General features: G+C 31.5%; 1 protein-coding gene across 1 annotated transcript; it reads right to left on the bottom strand.

Annotated features, from left to right (window-relative positions):
* Positions 1-14,448: 14,448 nt before the first annotated feature.
* Positions 14,449-18,992, bottom strand: LOC116917768 (UDP-glycosyltransferase UGT4). The gene is given in 8 exon segments (XM_032923366.2): positions 14,449-15,010; positions 15,073-15,197; positions 15,318-15,428; positions 15,487-16,798; positions 16,877-17,096; positions 17,172-17,403; positions 17,967-18,359; positions 18,361-18,992. Coding segments are annotated over 5 exon segments (1,584 nt in total). The 5' UTR covers positions 18,826-18,992; the 3' UTR covers positions 14,449-15,010; positions 15,073-15,197; positions 15,318-15,428; positions 15,487-16,524.
* Between the last annotated feature and the right edge of the window lie 183 nt (positions 18,993-19,175).

The raw sequence follows: 19,175 nt of genomic DNA, 5'->3' as shown, positions 1-19,175 counted from the left end.
CCTGAATATGAATTTTGATTTGATTTTTAACTTTTGACTTTGAAATTTTGGTTTTTTTTTAACTTTTGACTTTGTCTTTCACTCCACATCTGAAAAGATTTTCAAAATATTTTTGATTTCGTTGTTGGTCTGATTTTTAAAAATACTGATATTTTTAAAAATTTTTTCGATATTTTCGATCAAATAGGTGTGAGCCAAATACCGTGCCATAGGCTATACCCTTCCCACTTTTTCATTTTTGACCAAATTTGAAATTTTGCTTAAATTAAATGATTTCGATTAAGAAATGAATGAAAATCACAGAAATCCAGTTTATTTTCCGATTAGGCTTATAGTTTTTGAACCAAACGTAAAAAACCAAAATTTAAGTGGGTTTTCTAACAGCACTTTGTTTTCGATTATTTTAAAAAAATTGCTGATTTAAAGAGAAAATCAATCAGTGAATCGAAATCAGCACTCGATTATTAGTTAGTTGTATGATTTTTGTCGATTTTCAAGAGATGCCGTTTTTTCAGATTTTGACAAAAATGGGAAGGCTATACCCTTCCCACTTTTTCATTTTTGACCAAATTTAAAATTTTGCTTAAAATACATGATTTCGATTCAGAATTGAATGAAAATCACAGAAATCCAGTTTATTTTCCGATTAGGCTTATAGTTTTGAACTAAACGTAAAAAACCAAAATTTAAGTGGGTTCTCTAACAGCACTTTGTTTTCGTTTATTTTAAAAAAATTGCTGATTTAAAGAGAAAATCAATCAGTGAATCGAAATCAGCACTCGATTATTAATTGGTTGTATGATTTTTGTCGATTTTCAAGAGATGCCGTTTTTTCAGATTTTGACAAAAATGGGAAGGCTATACCCTTCCCACTTTTTCATTTTTGACCAAATTTGAAATTTTGCTTAAATTAAATGATTTCGATTAAGAAATGAATGAAAATCACAGAAATCCAGTTTATTTTCCGATTAGGCTTATAGTTTTTGAACTAAACGTAAAAAACCAAAATTTAAGTGGGTTCTCTAACAGCACTTTGTTTTCGTTTATTTTAAAAAAATTGCTGATTTAAAGAGAAAATCAATCAGTGAATCGAAATCAGCACTCGATTATTAGTTGGTTGTATGATTTTTGTCGATTTTCAAGAGATGCCGTTTTTTCAGATTTTGACAAAAATGGGAAGGCTATACCCTTCCCACTTTTTCATTTTTGACCAAATTTGAAATTTTGCTTAAATTAAATGATTTCGATTAAGAAATGAATGAAAATCACAGAAATCCAGTTTATTTTCCGATTAGGCTTATAGTTTTTGAACTAAACGTAAAAAACCAAAATTTAAGTGGGTTTTCTAACAGCACTTTGTTTTCGTTTATTTTAAAAAATTTGCTGATTTAAAGAGAAAATCAATCAGTGAATCGAAATCAGCACTCGATTATTAGTTGGTTGTATGATTTTTGTCGATTTTCAAGAGATGCCGTTTTTTCAGATTTTGACAAAAATGGGAAGGCTATACCCTTCCCACTTTTTCATTTTTGACCAAATTTGAAATTTTGCTTAAAATACATGATTTCGATTCAGAATTGAATGAAAATCACAGAAATCCAGTTTATTTTCCGATTAGGCTTATAGTTTTTGAACTAAACGTAAAAAACCAAAATTTAAGTGGGTTTTCTAACAGCACTTTGTTTTCGTTTATTTTAAAAAAATTGCTGATTTAAAGAGAAAATCAATCAGTGAATCGAAATCAGCACTCGATTATTAGTTGGTTGTATGATTTTTGTCGATTTTCAAAAGATGCCGTTTTTTCAGATTTTGACAAAAATGGGAAGGCTATACCCTTCCCACTTTTTTGACCAAATTTGAAATTTTGCTTAAATTAAATGATTTCGATTAAGAAATGAATGAAAATCACAGAAATCCAGTTTATTTTCCGATTAGGCTTATAGTTTTTGAACTAAACGTAAAAAACCAAAATTTAAGTGGGTTCTCTAACAGCACTTTGTTTTCGTTTATTTTAAAAAAATTGCTGATTTAAAGAGAAAATCAATCAGTGAATCGAAATCAGCACTCGATTATTAATTGGTTGTATGATTTTTGTCGATTTTCAAGAGATGCCGTTTTTTCAGATTTTGACAAAAATGGGAAGGCTATACCCTTCCCCCTTTTTCTTTTTTTAAAAATTTTTGAAATTTTGCTTAAATTAAATGATTTCGATTAAGAAATGAATGAAAATCACAGAAATCCAGTTTATTTTCCGATTAGGCTTATAGTTTTTGAACCAAACGTAAAAAACCAAAATTTAAGTGGGTTTTCTAACAGCACTTTGTTTTCGTTTATTTTAAAAAAATTGCTGATTTAAAGAGAAAATCAATCAGTGAATCGAAATCAGCACTCGATTATTAGTTAGTTGTATGATTTTTGTCGATTTTCAAGAGATGCCGTTTTTTCAGATTTTGACAAAAATGGGAAGGCTATACCCTTCCCACTTTTTCATTTTTGACCAAATTTGAAATTTTGCTTAAAATACATGATTTCGATTCAGAATTGAATGAAAATCACAGAAATCCAGTTTATTTTCCGATTAGGCTTATAGTTTTTGAACTAAACGTAAAAAACCAAAATTTAAGTGGGTTTTCTAACAGCACTTTGTTTTCGTTTATTTTAAAAAAATTGCTGATTTAAAGAGAAAATCAATCAGTGAATCGAAATCAGCACTTGATTATTATTTGTTTGTGTGATTTTTGTCGATTTTCAAGAGATGCCGTTTTTTCAGATTTTGACAAAAATGGGAAGGCTATACCCTTCCCACTTTTTCATTTTTGACCAAATTTGAAATTTTGCTTAAATTAAATGATTTCGATTAAGAAATGAATGAAAATCACAGAAATCCAGTTTATTTTCCGATTAGGCTTATAGTTTTTGAACTAAACGTAAAAAACCAAAATTTAAGTGGGTTTTCTAACAGCACTTTGTTTTCGTTTATTTTAAAAAAATTGCTGATTTAAAGAGAAAATCAATCAGTGAATCGAAATCAGCACTCGATTATTAGTTGGTTGTATGATTTTTGTCGATTTTCAAGAGATGCCGTTTTTTCAGATTTTGACAAAAATGGGAAGGCTATACCCTTCCCACTTTTTCATTTTTGACCAAATTTGAAATTTTGCTTAAAATACATGATTTCGATTCAGAATTGAATGAAAATCACAGAAATCCAGTTTATTTTCCGATTAGGCTTATAGTTTTTGAACTAAACGTAAAAAACCAAAATTTAAGTGGGTTTTCTAACAGCACTTTGTTTTCGTTTATTTTAAAAAAATTGCTGATTTAAAGAGAAAATCAATCAGTGAATCGAAATCAGCACTCGATTATTAGTTGGTTGTATGATTTTTGTCGATTTTCAAAAGATGCCGTTTTTTCAGATTTTGACAAAAATGGGAAGGCTATACCCTTCCCACTTTTTCATTTTTGACCAAATTTGAAATTTTGCTTAAATTAAATGATTTCGATTAAGAAATGAATGAAAATCACAGAAATCCAGTTTATTTTCCGATTAGGCTTATAGTTTTTGAACTAAACGTAAAAAACCAAAATTTAAGTGGGTTCTCTAACAGCACTTTGTTTTCGTTTATTTTAAAAAAATTGCTGATTTAAAGAGAAAATCAATCAGTGAATCGAAATCAGCACTCGATTATTAATTGGTTGTATGATTTTTGTCGATTTTCAAGAGATGCCGTTTTTTCAGATTTTGACAAAAATGGGAAGGCTATACCCTTCCCACTTTTTCATTTTTGACCAAATTTGAAATTTTGCTTAAATTAAATGATTTCGATTAAGAAATGAATGAAAATCACAGAAATCCAGTTTATTTTCCGATTAGGCTTATAGTTTTTGAACCAAACGTAAAAAACCAAAATTTAAGTGGGTTTTCTAACAGCACTTTGTTTTCGTTTATTTTAAAAAAATTGCTGATTTAAAGAGAAAATCAATCAGTGAATCGAAATCAGCACTCGATTATTAGTTAGTTGTATGATTTTTGTCGATTTTCAAGAGATGCCGTTTTTTCAGATTTTGACAAAAATGGGAAGGCTATACCCTTCCCACTTTTTCATTTTTGACCAAATTTGAAATTTTGCTTAAAATACATGATTTCGATTCAGAATTGAATGAAAATCACAGAAATCCAGTTTATTTTCCGATTAGGCTTATAGTTTTTGAACTAAACGTAAAAAACCAAAATTTAAGTGGGTTTTCTAACAGCACTTTGTTTTCGTTTATTTTAAAAAAATTGCTGATTTAAAGAGAAAATCAATCAGTGAATCGAAATCAGCACTTGATTATTATTTGTTTGTGTGATTTTTGTCGATTTTCAAGAGATGCCGTTTTTTCAGATTTTGACAAAAATGGGAAGGCTATACCCTTCCCACTTTTTCATTTTTGACCAAATTTGAAATTTTGCTTAAATTAAATGATTTCGATTAAGAAATGAATGAAAATCACAGAAATCCAGTTTATTTTCCGATTAGGCTTATAGTTTTTGAACTAAACGTAAAAAACCAAAATTTAAGTGGGTTCTCTAACAGCACTTTGTTTTCGTTTATTTTAAAAAAATTGCTGATTTAAAGAGAAAATCAATCAATGAATCGAAATCAGCACTCGATTATTATTTGTTTGTGTGATTTTTGTCGATTTTCAAGAGATGCCTTTTTTTCAGATTTTGACAAAAATGGGAAGGCTATACCCTTCCCACTTTTTCATTTTTGACCAAATTTAAAATTTTGCTTAAAATACATGATTTCGATTCAGAATTGAATGAAAATCACAGAAATCCAGTTTATTTTCCGATTAGGCTTATAGTTTTTGAACTAAACGTAAAAAACCAAAATTTAAGTGGGTTTTCTAACAGCACTTTGTTTTCGTTTATTTTAAAAAAATTGCTGATTTAAAGAGAAAATCAATCAGTGAATCGAAATCAGCACTCGATTATTAGTTGGTTGTATGATTTTTGTCGATTTTCAATAGATGCCGTTTTTTCAGATTTTGACAAAAATGGGAAGGCTATACCCTTCCCACTTTTTCATTTTTGACCAAATTTGAAATTTTGCTTAAATTAAATGATTTCGATTAAGAAATGAATGAAAATCACAGAAATCCAGTTTATTTTCCGATTAGGCTTATAGTTTTTGAACTAAACGTAAAAAACCAAAATTTAAGTGGGTTTTCTAACAGCACTTTGTTTTTGTTTATTTTAAAAAAATTGCTGATTTAAAGAGAAAATCAATCAGTGAATCGAAATCAGCACTCGATTATTAGTTGGTTGTATGATTTTTGTCGATTTTCAAGAGATGCCGTTTTTTCAGATTTTGACAAAAATGGGAAGGCTATACCCTTCCCACTTTTTCATTTTTGACCAAATTTGAAATTTTGCTTAAATTAAATGATTTCGATTAAGAAATGAATGAAAATCACAGAAATCCAGTTTATTTTCCGATTAGGCTTATAGTTTTTGAACCAAACGTAAAAAACCAAAATTTAAGTGGGTTTTCTAACAGCACTTTGTTTTCGTTTATTTTAAAAAAATTGCTGATTTAAAGAGAAAATCAATCAGTGAATCGAAATCAGCACTCGATTATTAGTTAGTTGTATGATTTTTGTCGATTTTCAAGAGATGCCGTTTTTTCAGATTTTGACAAAAATGGGAAGGCTATACCCTTCCCACTTTTTCATTTTTGACCAAATTTGAAATTTTGCTTAAAATACATGATTTCGATTCAGAATTGAATGAAAATCACAGAAATCCAGTTTATTTTCCGATTAGGCTTATAGTTTTTGAACTAAACGTAAAAAACCAAAATTTAAGTGGGTTTTCTAACAGCACTTTGTTTTCGTTTATTTTAAAAAAATTGCTGATTTAAAGAGAAAATCAATCAGTGAATCGAAATCAGCACTTGATTATTATTTGTTTGTGTGATTTTTGTCGATTTTCAAGAGATGCCGTTTTTTCAGATTTTGACAAAAATGGGAAGGCTATACCCTTCCCACTTTTTCATTTTTGACCAAATTTGAAATTTTGCTTAAATTAAATGATTTCGATTAAGAAATGAATGAAAATCACAGAAATCCAGTTTATTTTCCGATTAGGCTTATAGTTTTTGAACTAAACGTAAAAAACCAAAATTTAAGTGGGTTCTCTAACAGCACTTTGTTTTCGTTTATTTTAAAAAAATTGCTGATTTAAAGAGAAAATCAATCAATGAATCGAAATCAGCACTCGATTATTATTTGTTTGTGTGATTTTTGTCGATTTTCAAGAGATGCCTTTTTTTAGATTTTGACAAAAAGTAAAAATGGAAAAGGCTAATACATTTCAATAAAAAAAAAAAAAAAAGTAAAACCAAAAAAAGAGAAAAAAGTAAAAAAAAGAAAAAAAAATATCCATTTTTTCATTTTTGACCAAATTTAAAATTTTGCTTAAAATACATGATTTCGATTCAGAATTGAATGAAAATCACAGAAATCCAGTTTATTTTCCGATTAGGCTTATAGTTTTTGAACTAAACGTAAAAAACCAAAATTTAAGTGGGTTTTCTAACAGCACTTTGTTTTTCGTTTATTTTAAAAAAATTGCTGATTTAAAGAGAAAATCAATCAGTGAAACGAAAATCAGCACTCGATTATTAGTTGGTTGTATGATTTTTGTCGATTTTCAATAGATGCCGTTTTTTCAGATTTTGACAAAAATGGGAAGGCTATACCCTTCCCACTTTTTCATTTTTGACCAAATTTGAAATTTTGCTTAAATTAAATGATTTCGATTAAGAAATGAATGAAAATCACAGAAATCCAGTTTATTTTCCGATTAGGCTTATAGTTTTTGAACTAAACGTAAAAAACCAAAATTTAAGTGGGTTTTCTAACAGCACTTTGTTTTTGTTTATTTTAAAAAATTGCTGATTTAAAGAGAAAATCAATCAGTGAATCGAAATCAGCACTCGATTATTAGTTGGTTGTATGATTTTTGTCGATTTTCAAGAGATGCCGTTTTTTCAGATTTTGACAAAAATGGGAAGGCTATACCCTTCCCACTTTTTCATTTTTGACCAAATTTGAAATTTTGCTTAAATTAAATGATTTCGATTAAGAAATGAATGAAAATCACAGAAATCCAGTTTATTTTCCGATTAGGCTTACAGTTTTTGAACTAAACTTAAAAAACCAAAATTTAAGTGGGTTATCTAACAGCACTTTGTTTTCGTTTATTTTAAAAATTGCTGATTTAAAGAGAAAATCAATCAGTGAATCGAAATCAGCACTCGATTATTAGTTGGTTGTATGATTTTTGTCGATTTTCAAGAGATGCCGTTTTATCAGATTTTGACAAAAATGGGAAGGTTATACCCTTCCCACTTTTTCATTTTTGACCAAATTTGAAATTTTGCTTAAATTAAATGATTTCGATTAAGAAATGAATGAAAATCACAGAAATCCAGTTTATTTTCCGATTAGGCTTATAGTTTTTGAACTAAACGTAAAAAACCAAAATTTAAGTGGGTTCTCTAACAGCACTTTGTTTTCGTTTATTTTAAAAAAATTGCTGATTTAAAGAGAAAATCAATCAATGAATCGAAATCAGCACTCGATTATTATTTGTTTGTGTGATTTTTGTCGATTTTCAAGAGATGCCTTTTTTTCAGATTTTGACAAAAATGGGAAGGCTATACCCTTCCCACTTTTTCATTTTTGACCAAATTTAAAATTTTGCTTAAAATACATGATTTCGATTCAGAATTGAATGAAAATCACAGAAATCCAGTTTATTTTCCGATTAGGCTTATAGTTTTTGAACTAAACGTAAAAAACCAAAATTTAAGTGGGTTTTCTAACAGCACTTTGTTTTCGTTTATTTTAAAAAAATTGCTGATTTAAAGAGAAAATCAATCAGTGAAACGAAATCAGCACTCGATTATTAGTTGGTTGTATGATTTTTGTCGATTTTCAATAGATGCCGTTTTTTCAGATTTTGACAAAAATGGGAAGGCTATACCCTTCCCACTTTTTCATTTTTGACCAAATTTGAAATTTTGCTTAAATTAAATGATTTCGATTAAGAAATGAATGAAAATCACAGAAATCCAGTTTATTTTCCGATTAGGCTTATAGTTTTTGAACTAAACGTAAAAAACCAAAATTTAAGTGGGTTTTCTAACAGCACTTTGTTTTTGTTTATTTTAAAAAAATTGCTGATTTAAAGAGAAAATCAATCAGTGAATCGAAATCAGCACTCGATTATTAGTTGGTTGTATGATTTTTGTCGATTTTCAAGAGATGCCGTTTTTTCAGATTTTGACAAAAATGGGAAGGCTATACCCTTCCCACTTTTTCATTTTTGACCAAATTTGAAATTTTGCTTAAATTAAATGATTTCGATTAAGAAATGAATGAAAATCACAGAAATCCAGTTTATTTTCCGATTAGGCTTACAGTTTTTGAACTAAACTTAAAAAACCAAAATTTAAGTGGGTTATCTAACAGCACTTTGTTTTCGTTTATTTTAAAAATTGCTGATTTAAAGAGAAAATCAATCAGTGAATCGAAATCAGCACTCGATTATTAGTTGGTTGTATGATTTTTGTCGATTTTCAAGAGATGCCGTTTTATCAGATTTTGACAAAAATGGGAAGGTTATACCCTTCCCACTTTTTCATTTTTGACCAAATTTGAAATTTTGCTTAAATTAAATGATTTCGATTAAGAAATGAATGAAAATCACAGAAATCCAGTTTATTTTCCGATTAGGCTTATAGTTTTTGAACTAAACGTAAAAAACCAAAATTTAAGTGGGTTCTCTAACAGCACTTTGTTTTCGTTTATTTTAAAAAAATTGCTGATTTAAAGAGAAAATCAATCAATGAATCGAAATCAGCACTCGATTATTATTTGTTTGTGTGATTTTTGTCGATTTTCAAGAGATGCCTTTTTTCAGATTTTGACAAAAATGGGAAGGCTATACCCTTCCCACTTTTTCATTTTTGACCAAATTTAAAATTTTGCTTAAAATACATGATTTCGATTCAGAATTGAATGAAAATCACAGAAATCCAGTTTATTTTCCGATTAGGCTTATAGTTTTTGAACTAAACGTAAAAAACCAAAATTTAAGTGGGTTTTCTAACAGCACTTTGTTTTCGTTTATTTTAAAAAATTGCTGATTTAAAGAGAAAATCAATCAGTGAATCGAAATCAGCACTCGATTATTAGTTGGTTGTTGATTTTGTGATTTTCAAGATGCCGTTTTTCAGATTTTGACAAAATGGGAGGCTATACCCTTCCACTTTTTCATTTAATTTGAAATTTTGCTTAAATATGATTTCGATTAGAAATGAATGAAAATCACAGAAATCCAGTTTATTTTCCGATTAGGCTTATAGTTTTTGAACTAAACGTAAAAAACCAAAATTTAAGTGGGTTTTCTAACAGCACTTTGTTTTCGTTTATTTTAAAAAAATTGCTGATTTAAAGAGAAAATCAATCAGTGAATCGAAATCAGCACTCGATTATTAATTGGTTGTATGATTTTTGTCGATTTTCAAGAGATGCCGTTTTTTCAGATTTTGACAAAAATGGGAAGGCTATACCCTTCCCACTTTTTCATTTTTGACCAAATTTGAAATTTTGCTTAAATTACATGATTTCGATTCAGAATTGAATGAAAATCACAGAAATCCAGTTTATTTTCCGATTAGGCTTATAGTTTTTGAACTAAACTTAAAAAACCAAAATTTAAGTGGGTTTTCTAACAGCACTTTGTTTTCGTTTATTTTAAAAAAATTGCTGATTTAAAGAGAAAATCAATCAGTGAATCGAAATCAGCACTTGATTATTATTTGTTTGTGTGATTTTTGTCGATTTTCAAGAGATGCCGTTTTTCAGATTTTGACAAAAATGGGAAGGCTATACCCTTCCCACTTTTTCATTTTTGACCAAATTTGAAATTTTGCTTAAATTAAATGATTTCGATTAAGAAATGAATGAAAATCACAGAAATCCAGTTTATTTTCCGATTAGGCTTATAGTTTTTGAACTAAACGTAAAAAACCAAAATTTAAGTGGGTTCTCTAACAGCACTTTGTTTTCGTTTATTTTAAAAAAATTGCTGATTTAAAGAGAAAATCAATCAATGAATCGAAATCAGCACTCGATTATTATTTGTTTGTGTGATTTTTGTCGATTTTCAAGAGATGCCTTTTTTTCAGATTTTGACAAAAATGGGAAGGCTATACCCTTCCCACTTTTTCATTTTTGACCAAATTTAAAATTTTGCTTAAAATACATGATTTCGATTCAGAATTGAATGAAAATCACAGAAATCCAGTTTATTTTCCGATTAGGCTTATAGTTTTGAACTAAACGTAAAAAACCAAAATTTAAGTGGGTTCTCTAACAGCACTTTGTTTTCGTTTATTTTAAAAAATTGCTGATTTAAAGAGAAAATCAATCAGTGAATCGAAATCAGCACTCGATTATTAATTGGTTGTATGATTTTTGTCGATTTTCAAGAGATGCCGTTTTTTCAGATTTTGACAAAAATGGGAAGGCTATACCCTTCCCACTTTTTCATTTTTGACCAAATTTGAAATTTTGCTTAAAATTACATGATTTCGATTCAAGAAATGAATGAAAATCACAGAAATCCAGTTTATTTTCCGATTAGGCTTATAGTTTTTGAACTAAACGTAAAAAACCAAAATTTAAGTGGGTTCTCTAACAGCACTTTGTTTTCGTTTATTTTAAAAAAATTGCTGATTTAAAGAGAAAATCAATCAGTGAATCGAAATCAGCACTCGATTATTAATTGGTTGTATGATTTTTGTCGATTTTCAAGAGATGCCGTTTTTTCAGATTTTGACAAAAATGGGAAGGCTATACCCTTCCCACTTTTTCATTTTTGACCAAATTTGAAATTTTGCTTAAATTAAATGATTTCGATTAAGAAATGAATGAAAATCACAGAAATCCAGTTTATTTTCCGATTAGGCTTATAGTTTTTGAACTAAACGTAAAAAACCAAAATTTAAGTGGGTTTTCTAACAGCACTTTGTTTTCGTTTATTTTAAAAAAATTGCTGATTTAAAGAGAAAATCAATCAGTGAATCGAAATCAGCACTCGATTATTAGTTGTTTGTATGATTTTTGTCGATTTTCAAGAGATGCCGTTTTTTCAGATTTTGACAAAAATGGGAAGGCTATACCCTTCCCACTTTTTCATTTTTGACCAAATTTGAAATTTTGCTTAAAATACATGATTTCGATTCAGAATTGAATGAAAATCACAGAAATCCAGTTTATTTTCCGATTAGGCTTATAGTTTTTGAACTAAACGTAAAAAACCAAAATTTAAGTGGGTTTTCTAACAGCACTTTGTTTTCGTTTATTTTAAAAAAATTGCTGATTTAAAGAGAAAATCAATCAGTGAATCGAAATCAGCACTCGATTATTAGTTGGTTGTATGATTTTTGTCGATTTTCAAGAGATGCCGTTTTTTCAGATTTTGACAAAAATGGGAAGGCTATACCCTTCCCACTTTTTCATTTTTGACCAAATTTGAAATTTTGCTTAAATTAAATGATTTCGATTAAGAAATGAATGAAAATCACAGAAATCCAGTTTATTTTCCGATTAGGCTTATAGTTTTTGAACTAAACGTAAAAAACCAAAATTTAAGTGGGTTCTCTAACAGCACTTTGTTTTCGTTTATTTTAAAAAAATTGCTGATTTAAAGAGAAAATCAATCAGTGAATCGAAATCAGCACTCGATTATTAATTGGTTGTATGATTTTTGTCGATTTTCAAGAGATGCCGTTTTTTCAGATTTTGACAAAAATGGGAAGGCTATACCCTTCCCACTTTTTCATTTTTGACCAAATTTGAAATTTTGCTTAAATTAAATGATTTCGATTAAGAAATGAATGAAAATCACAGAAATCCAGTTTATTTTCCGATTAGGCTTATAGTTTTTGAACTAAACGTAAAAAACCAAAATTTAAGTGGGTTTTCTAACAGCACTTTGTTTTCGTTTATTTTAAAAAAATTGCTGATTTAAAGAGAAAATCAATCAGTGAATCGAAATCAGCACTCGATTATTAGTTGGTTGTATGATTTTTGTCGATTTTCAAGAGATGCCGTTTTTTCAGATTTTGACAAAAATGGGAAGGCTATACCCTTCCCACTTTTTCATTTTTGACCAAATTTGAAATTTTGCTTAAATTAAATGATTTCGATTAAGAAATGAATGAAAATCACAGAAATCCAGTTTATTTTCCGATTAGGCTTATAGTTTTTGAACTAAACGTAAAAAACCAAAATTTAAGTGGGTTTTCTAACAGCACTTTGTTTTCGTTTATTTTAAAAAAATTGCTGATTTAAAGAGAAAATCAATCAGTGAATCGAAATCAGCACTCGATTATTAGTTGGTTGTATGATTTTTGTCGATTTTCAAGAGATGCCGTTTTTTCAGATTTTGACAAAAATGGGAAGGCTATACCCTTCCCACTTTTTCATTTTTGACCAAATTTGAAATTTTGCTTAAATTAAATGATTTCGATTAAGAAATGAATGAAAATCACAGAAATCCAGTTTATTTTCCGATTAGGCTTATAGTTTTTGAACTAAACGTAAAAAACCAAAATTTAAGTGGGTTTTCTAACAGCACTTTGTTTTCGTTTATTTTAAAAAAATTGCTGATTTAAAGAGAAAATCAATCAGTGAATCGAAATCAGCACTCGATTATTAGTTGGTTGTATGATTTTTGTCGATTTTCAAGAGATGCCGTTTTTTCAGATTTTGACAAAAATGGGAAGGCTATACCCTTCCCACTTTTTCATTTTTGACCAAATTTGAAATTTTGCTTAAATTAAATGATTTCGATTAAGAAATGAATGAAAATCACAGAAATCCAGTTTATTTTCCGATTAGGCTTATAGTTTTTGAACTAAACGTAAAAAACCAAAATTTAAGTGGGTTTTCTAACAGCACTTTGTTTTCGTTTATTTTAAAAAAATTGCTGATTTAAAGAGAAAATCAATCAGTGAATCGAAATCAGCACTCGATTATTAGTTGGTTGTATGATTTTTGTCGATTTTCAAGAGATGCCGTTTTTTCAGATTTTGACAAAAATGGGAAGGCTATACCCTTCCCACTTTTTCATTTTTGACCAAATTTGAAATTTTGCTTAAATTAAATGATTTCGATTAAGAAATGAATGAAAATCACAGAAATCCAGTTTATTTTCCGATTAGGCTTATAGTTTTTGAACTAAACGTAAAAAACCAAAATTTAAGTGGGTTTTCTAACAGCACTTTGTTTTATCGTTTATTTTAAAAAAATTGCTGATTTAAAGAGAAAATCAATCAGTGAATCGAAATCAGCACTCGATTATTAGTTGGTTGTATGATTTTTGTCGATTTTCAAGAGATGCCGTTTTTTCAGATTTTGACAAAAATGGGAAGGCTATACCCTTCCCACTTTTTCATTTTTGACCAAATTTGAAATTTTGCTTAAATTATACATGATTTCGATTCAGAATTGAATGAAAATCACAGAAATCCAGTTTATTTTCCGATTAGGCTTATAGTTTTTGAACTAAACGTAAAAAACCAAAATTTAAGTGGGTTCTCTAACAGCACTTTGTTTTCGTTTATTTTAAAAAAATTGCTGATTTAAAGAGAAAATCAATCAGTGAATCGAAATCAGCACTCGATTATTAATTGGTTGTATGATTTTTGTCGATTTTCAAGAGATGCCGTTTTTTCAGATTTTGACAAAAATGGGAAGGCTATACCCTTCCCACTTTTTCATTTTTGACCAAATTTGAAATTTTGCTTAAATTAAATGATTTCGATTAAGAAATGAATGAAAATCACAGAAATCCAGTTTATTTTCCGATTAGGCTTATAGTTTTTGAACTAAACGTAAAAAACCAAAATTTAAGTGGGTTTTCTAACAGCACTTTGTTTTCGTTTATTTTAAAAATTGCTGATTTAAAGAGAAATCAATCAGTGAATCGAAATCAGCACCATTTTAAAGTTTTTTTTTTTTTAAAAATTTATTTAAAAATCAATCATAATCGAAATAGCCTTGATTATTATTTGTTTGTGTGATTTTTGTCGATTTTCAAGAGATGCCGTTTTTTCAGATTTTGACAAAAATGGGAAGGCTATACCCTTCCCACTTTTTCATTTTTGACCAAATTTGAAATTTTGCTTAAATTAAATGATTTCGATTAAGAAATGAATGAAAATCACAAAAATCCAGTTTATTTTCCGATTAAGCTTATAGTTTTTGAACTAAACGTAAAAAACCAAAATTTAAGTGGGTTCTCTAACAGCACTTTGTTTTCGTTTATTTTAAAAATTGCTGATTTAAAGAGAAAATCAATCAGTGAATCGAAATCAGCACTCGATTATTAGTTGGTTGTATGATTTTTGTCGATTTTCAAGAGATGCCGTTTTTCAGATTTTGACAAAAGTGGGAAGCTGAAAAAAAAACCTTTAGGCTACTTAAACTTTGTGAACACCGCAATTCTTTTGATGCACAATGAAGGGGAAAATGTCAGTATTAAAAATACCTAAGATAACAATCATCTTACTTTTGTTTTGTTACAGTGAAGCTCATCTCTTGCATCAGAGCAATCCTCCATGCCATCACATACCCAGTTTTGGGGGATGCACACCTGCCCCTCACAGTGAAATGTGTTAGATGGACAATTCATTTTGTTACAGTGAAGCTCATCTCTTGCATCAGAGCAATCCTCCATGCCATCACATACCCAGTTTTGGGGGATACACACCTGCCCCTCACAGTGAAATGTGTTAGATGGGCAATTCATTTTGTTACAGTGAAGCTCATCTCTTGCATCAGAGCAATCCTCCATGCCATCACATACCCAGTTTTGGGGGATGCACACTTGCCCCTCACAGTGAAATGTGTTAGGTGGGCAATTCATTTTCGAGCCAGGTAACTAAAAAAATATCACTCCACATGTAACACAAGATCAGATTGCATAAAAAATAAGTTCAATACCAGGCCAGTGCAATTGAGCTCATCAGACCAATCTCCACAGTCATTATCCCTATCACAAAAGAAGTACATGGCAATACAATGACCATCCCTACAAGGTTTCATGTGAGGACTCCGACAAGGATAATCTGAGAGCAGATAAGTGAAGTAAATAAATGCACAATTGAAACTTAGGAGTCAAGATAAAAGTATTGAAAATAACACTGAAATATTGCTGTAAAATGGAATAAGAATTGAATAGTACTTACTGCAATCAAACTCGTCGGATCCGTCATCGCAATCGATCACGTGGTCACAATGTTGACTAGTAGCCACACACCCGTGTCCGTTTTTGCACGCAAATTGTTTTCCATCACAAGCTTAAGACAAAATTGAAAAGTAAAACCTGAATTCAAATAATATATTACACTACAGTACCTGCTGATATTAAATTCGGCAGTTGGACAAGCACAACTAACCCAAACCAAAGTAAACGCATTTAATTAAAATGACAGAAGTTTAGATCCCCAAATGGAAATTTTTCACGAGCAATATTTCTAATAAAGCTTTTCTTTTTTTGGTACAAGACTATCAACGGAAAATAAGTTAATTTAAAGGGAAGCCCGAGTGCGGCGTGCTAAATGTGCCTAGGGAAGAAATAAGAAGGAACGTGCGCTCTCGGCCCGTATCCTGAGACAGATTGATTTCATCGAAGACAGTTGCAGCACTTATTACGTTCGTTTCAGTCGTAGATGGCGCTCTGTAGTCAAGAGACAACGAAGAAATTTCGAAAGGAAGGGTTACGAAGTACGCCTCAAGTGTTTTTGAGGTCAGTCATTTGTTTTTCGGTTCCATAAAGAAATGGAAACAAAATAAACAAAATGTCTCGCCAATCTGTCGACGGCGCCCATCTTACCCTCTCCTATCTTCGCAAAAAACATTTTTTGTTTTCCATGCAATTTATTTCGTCGAAAGATTCAACGATTGCTTCACATTTATATTCCAATATGCACTGTTACCATGTTTGCGCTGAAAGTTAACGTTTGTACCACGCAAGGAATAAAGGAAAACAAGAATCAGCTGACGATGGCGGAGCCGTGGCTGGCTATGGCCATTAAAACACGTAGACATCTAGCGGTAAGACGTTTGATTGTGTAATTTGGGGTTGGACTACGGGCTAAATCTATCGCCATGCGCAAAGATTGTTTGGGTTTTAAATGCATGGGTCAGAGCCAGCCCAGTAACCTGTACAACTACAGGTAATTGGAACAAACTACCTTCACGGCTACGACTTACAGCACTTGGAAAAAATTACAAACTTCGAATTACAACTTTCTTGCACACGTTGAGAGTTTATTAAATATTTTTCTTTTTCAGCGTTCTGAAAATTAATTTTGTCGTTTAACTTATTATACAAAAATGTAACTTCCGATCTGGAGATTTTGTTTTCTTTTGCTTGGATCGTCCGCACCGTTTCTACTTGTTGTGTTGTTTGAAGCTTCGTTGCGTCCTTCGTATCGTTTTGACGATGCAGATGATTGTTGCTGTTATACATAGGAGTATTGTGAACAAGACACAATAAACATCCAACAGGTTTCGTTGGAAACGAGACAAATTTCTCGATCCGAGTTGCAAAGCCGCTGCACCTTTGTTGCGAAGTACGTATTCCGTCCAAAACACAGCTCTTTCTAGTGGTGTTTCTGGTTGGTCTCTCAAGAGAGACTGTAACCGCTTTACATTCAATTGATACCTAATGTTTAAGAAATGTTTAAAAATTGTTGCTGTAAAACCAAGTTTTAATTGGAAAACAAAAGGCGGGGCAACGTACTTTTCTTCATTAAGGATGTCAAGAATGGCGCCATGCAATTGTTCTTCGTCTATATCGTTCCAGGCGAGTTTGATGGCATAACCATCCATAACGGCTTTGATCATGTTGTTTTCTTGGTCGGTCACGAAGGGAATTCCAATTACAGGAACGCCATGATACACAGCTTCCTGAGTACTCAACAGACCTCCGTGCGTAAGGAATCCTCTACACTTTGGATGGCCTACAAAAGAGAAGAAAAACGAGCTTGATTAACACTACCAATACATTTTTAAAAACATCTACGTCTCCGACTTACCTAAAAGGTCTTGTTGTGGCAACCAACTGGATAGCATTACATTGGGAGGCATTGTCTGATTTTTCGGTTGGGTTTTCCACTGCCAGATTACTTTTTGAGGCAAACGAGAAAACACATTCTTGAACACATTCAATATTTTTTCGGGCATCTCGTCCATCTGTATGACTGATCCAACGGTGAAGACCAGAAACCCAGCAGCATTACCTCCATCGTTAATAAAATCTTCCATATCCTAAAAAACAAAAATTAAAAACAGTAAGCATTTGCTGTCCCAATCTGATAAACCGTAATAATCCTCTCCAAAATAATTAAGACAATAAATATTCTTAATTATATAACCATACTGCTGTCGTATATTAGCCTTATTCATGTACTAAGGAGTGACTTGATCAGCCTATGTAAATAGAACAGTTGCCGTGAACAAACACGTCATCAGTTATTAAGCCAACAGCAAAGATTGGCTTTGATGACGTGCAAGCTGTACTCATAAACAATTAATATTATCACTTGTAGATACCATAGTAACAGCAGATACACCCAAGGAGGCTTTTGCATCACGCCACAGCCCACCCAATGATTGGAATTCTAACAGTGGTTGCTCTTTTGTTCGACCATTGGACGCCAACCAATATTTTATCACGCCAAAAACAAGACGCTAACTCGTAGATAAAACACAAAATTAATCTGAAAATGACATTTGAACGAGACAAAAGCATTGCAAAACTGCGTACCCCTTGATCGGATCATCAACGAGAAACAACTACGCATCAAAAAGAAGTTATTCAAATGACTTACCGTTGGTAAAGTTTGCGCAGGTCGACAATGAATGGCTCCAACTTCAATCAGGCTTGGTGGACTTGCTCGCGGATAAGAAATACTCGGGTGAGTGTTTGTAAAAACGAGGCTCACGTTGTGTTCAATGTCCAGCAGGGGAGGACACGCCGGTAAATAGTGTTGAACCAGTTTGTCGAAGACGGGTGTGTTGAACGATTTCGGAATCTTCGTCGTCAAATGGACAAGAGCTGTGTTGATTGTGCGCTGCATCAAGCTCATGTGATGCGTGAAACCAGACATGATGAAAGGGACGTACTCGGTGTGTTCCGAATCTCCCATTACGAACGGCATATCGGCCAGCACAACATTGGGGCTCATAATAACGAAAGGACAATTGAAATGCCAAGCCAAGGGGATAGCCAACGTAAGCGGTAATGACTGAAATCAATACGAGATCGAATTCTTCCTTTTCCATCATGCGTCTGATTTGAGGATCTTTAAAAGTACTGTTGATCGTACTTTCGGGTACTTCGCGGAATTTTTCAAGGAACGCCATTTTAGTCTTGAAGGGTCGTTCTACAATGTTTTCAAAGAATGATTGCTTGCCAGCTCCTCTGTTAGCGACAGTGAATTCAACTTTCATGTCGATAACAATTTCTCTGACGTTGGTCTTATTCTGCAGTTGCTCGGTTGGCTTTCCAGACACGTAAGTGACATGGTGGCCCCGTGCCGCCAGCGCAGAAATCAGCGGAACGATCGTGCTCTTGTGACTTGTTGAAGCGTACGGCATAACTGCCAGGATGCGATGACTATGGCCATGGTCGGCAAAGAGGAGAGCTTGAAATGTAATTATAATTACCCAATGGTACTTGCAAGCCATTTTCAGAGACTGATATTGAAGTTTACTTCAGAATGGTTGTCGTGGTGCTGGTTGAGCTGCTTCTCTGTTTTCTGTGTATGAACACGAAGACGAGTGATTGCTTACTTGCTCAACGGGTTTAGAAACTTGCTTTTTATAGGCACCAAAGACAATGCTGTGTCATTTTTGAGATAAAACTGCCATACCCGGATACCCTTCACCTCCACGTTATTGGTTCAGCTTTGATTAGAAACTATTTTTGGATGTTTTTGTACTATTTTGAGCTTCAGTTAGATCACCGAGTGCCGTCTCCATTTACCTCTTAATCTAAGGTGACGACGAATTCATCTAGATAAGAGACACAACTTGAA

Source organism: Daphnia magna, linkage group LG1 (genome assembly GCF_020631705.1).
Source record: "Daphnia magna isolate NIES linkage group LG1, ASM2063170v1.1, whole genome shotgun sequence".
Classification (NCBI taxonomy): domain Eukaryota; kingdom Metazoa; phylum Arthropoda; class Branchiopoda; order Diplostraca; family Daphniidae; genus Daphnia; species Daphnia magna.
The sequence above is the reverse complement of the archived record's forward strand: the minus strand, read 5'-3'. Positions and strand labels throughout refer to the sequence as shown.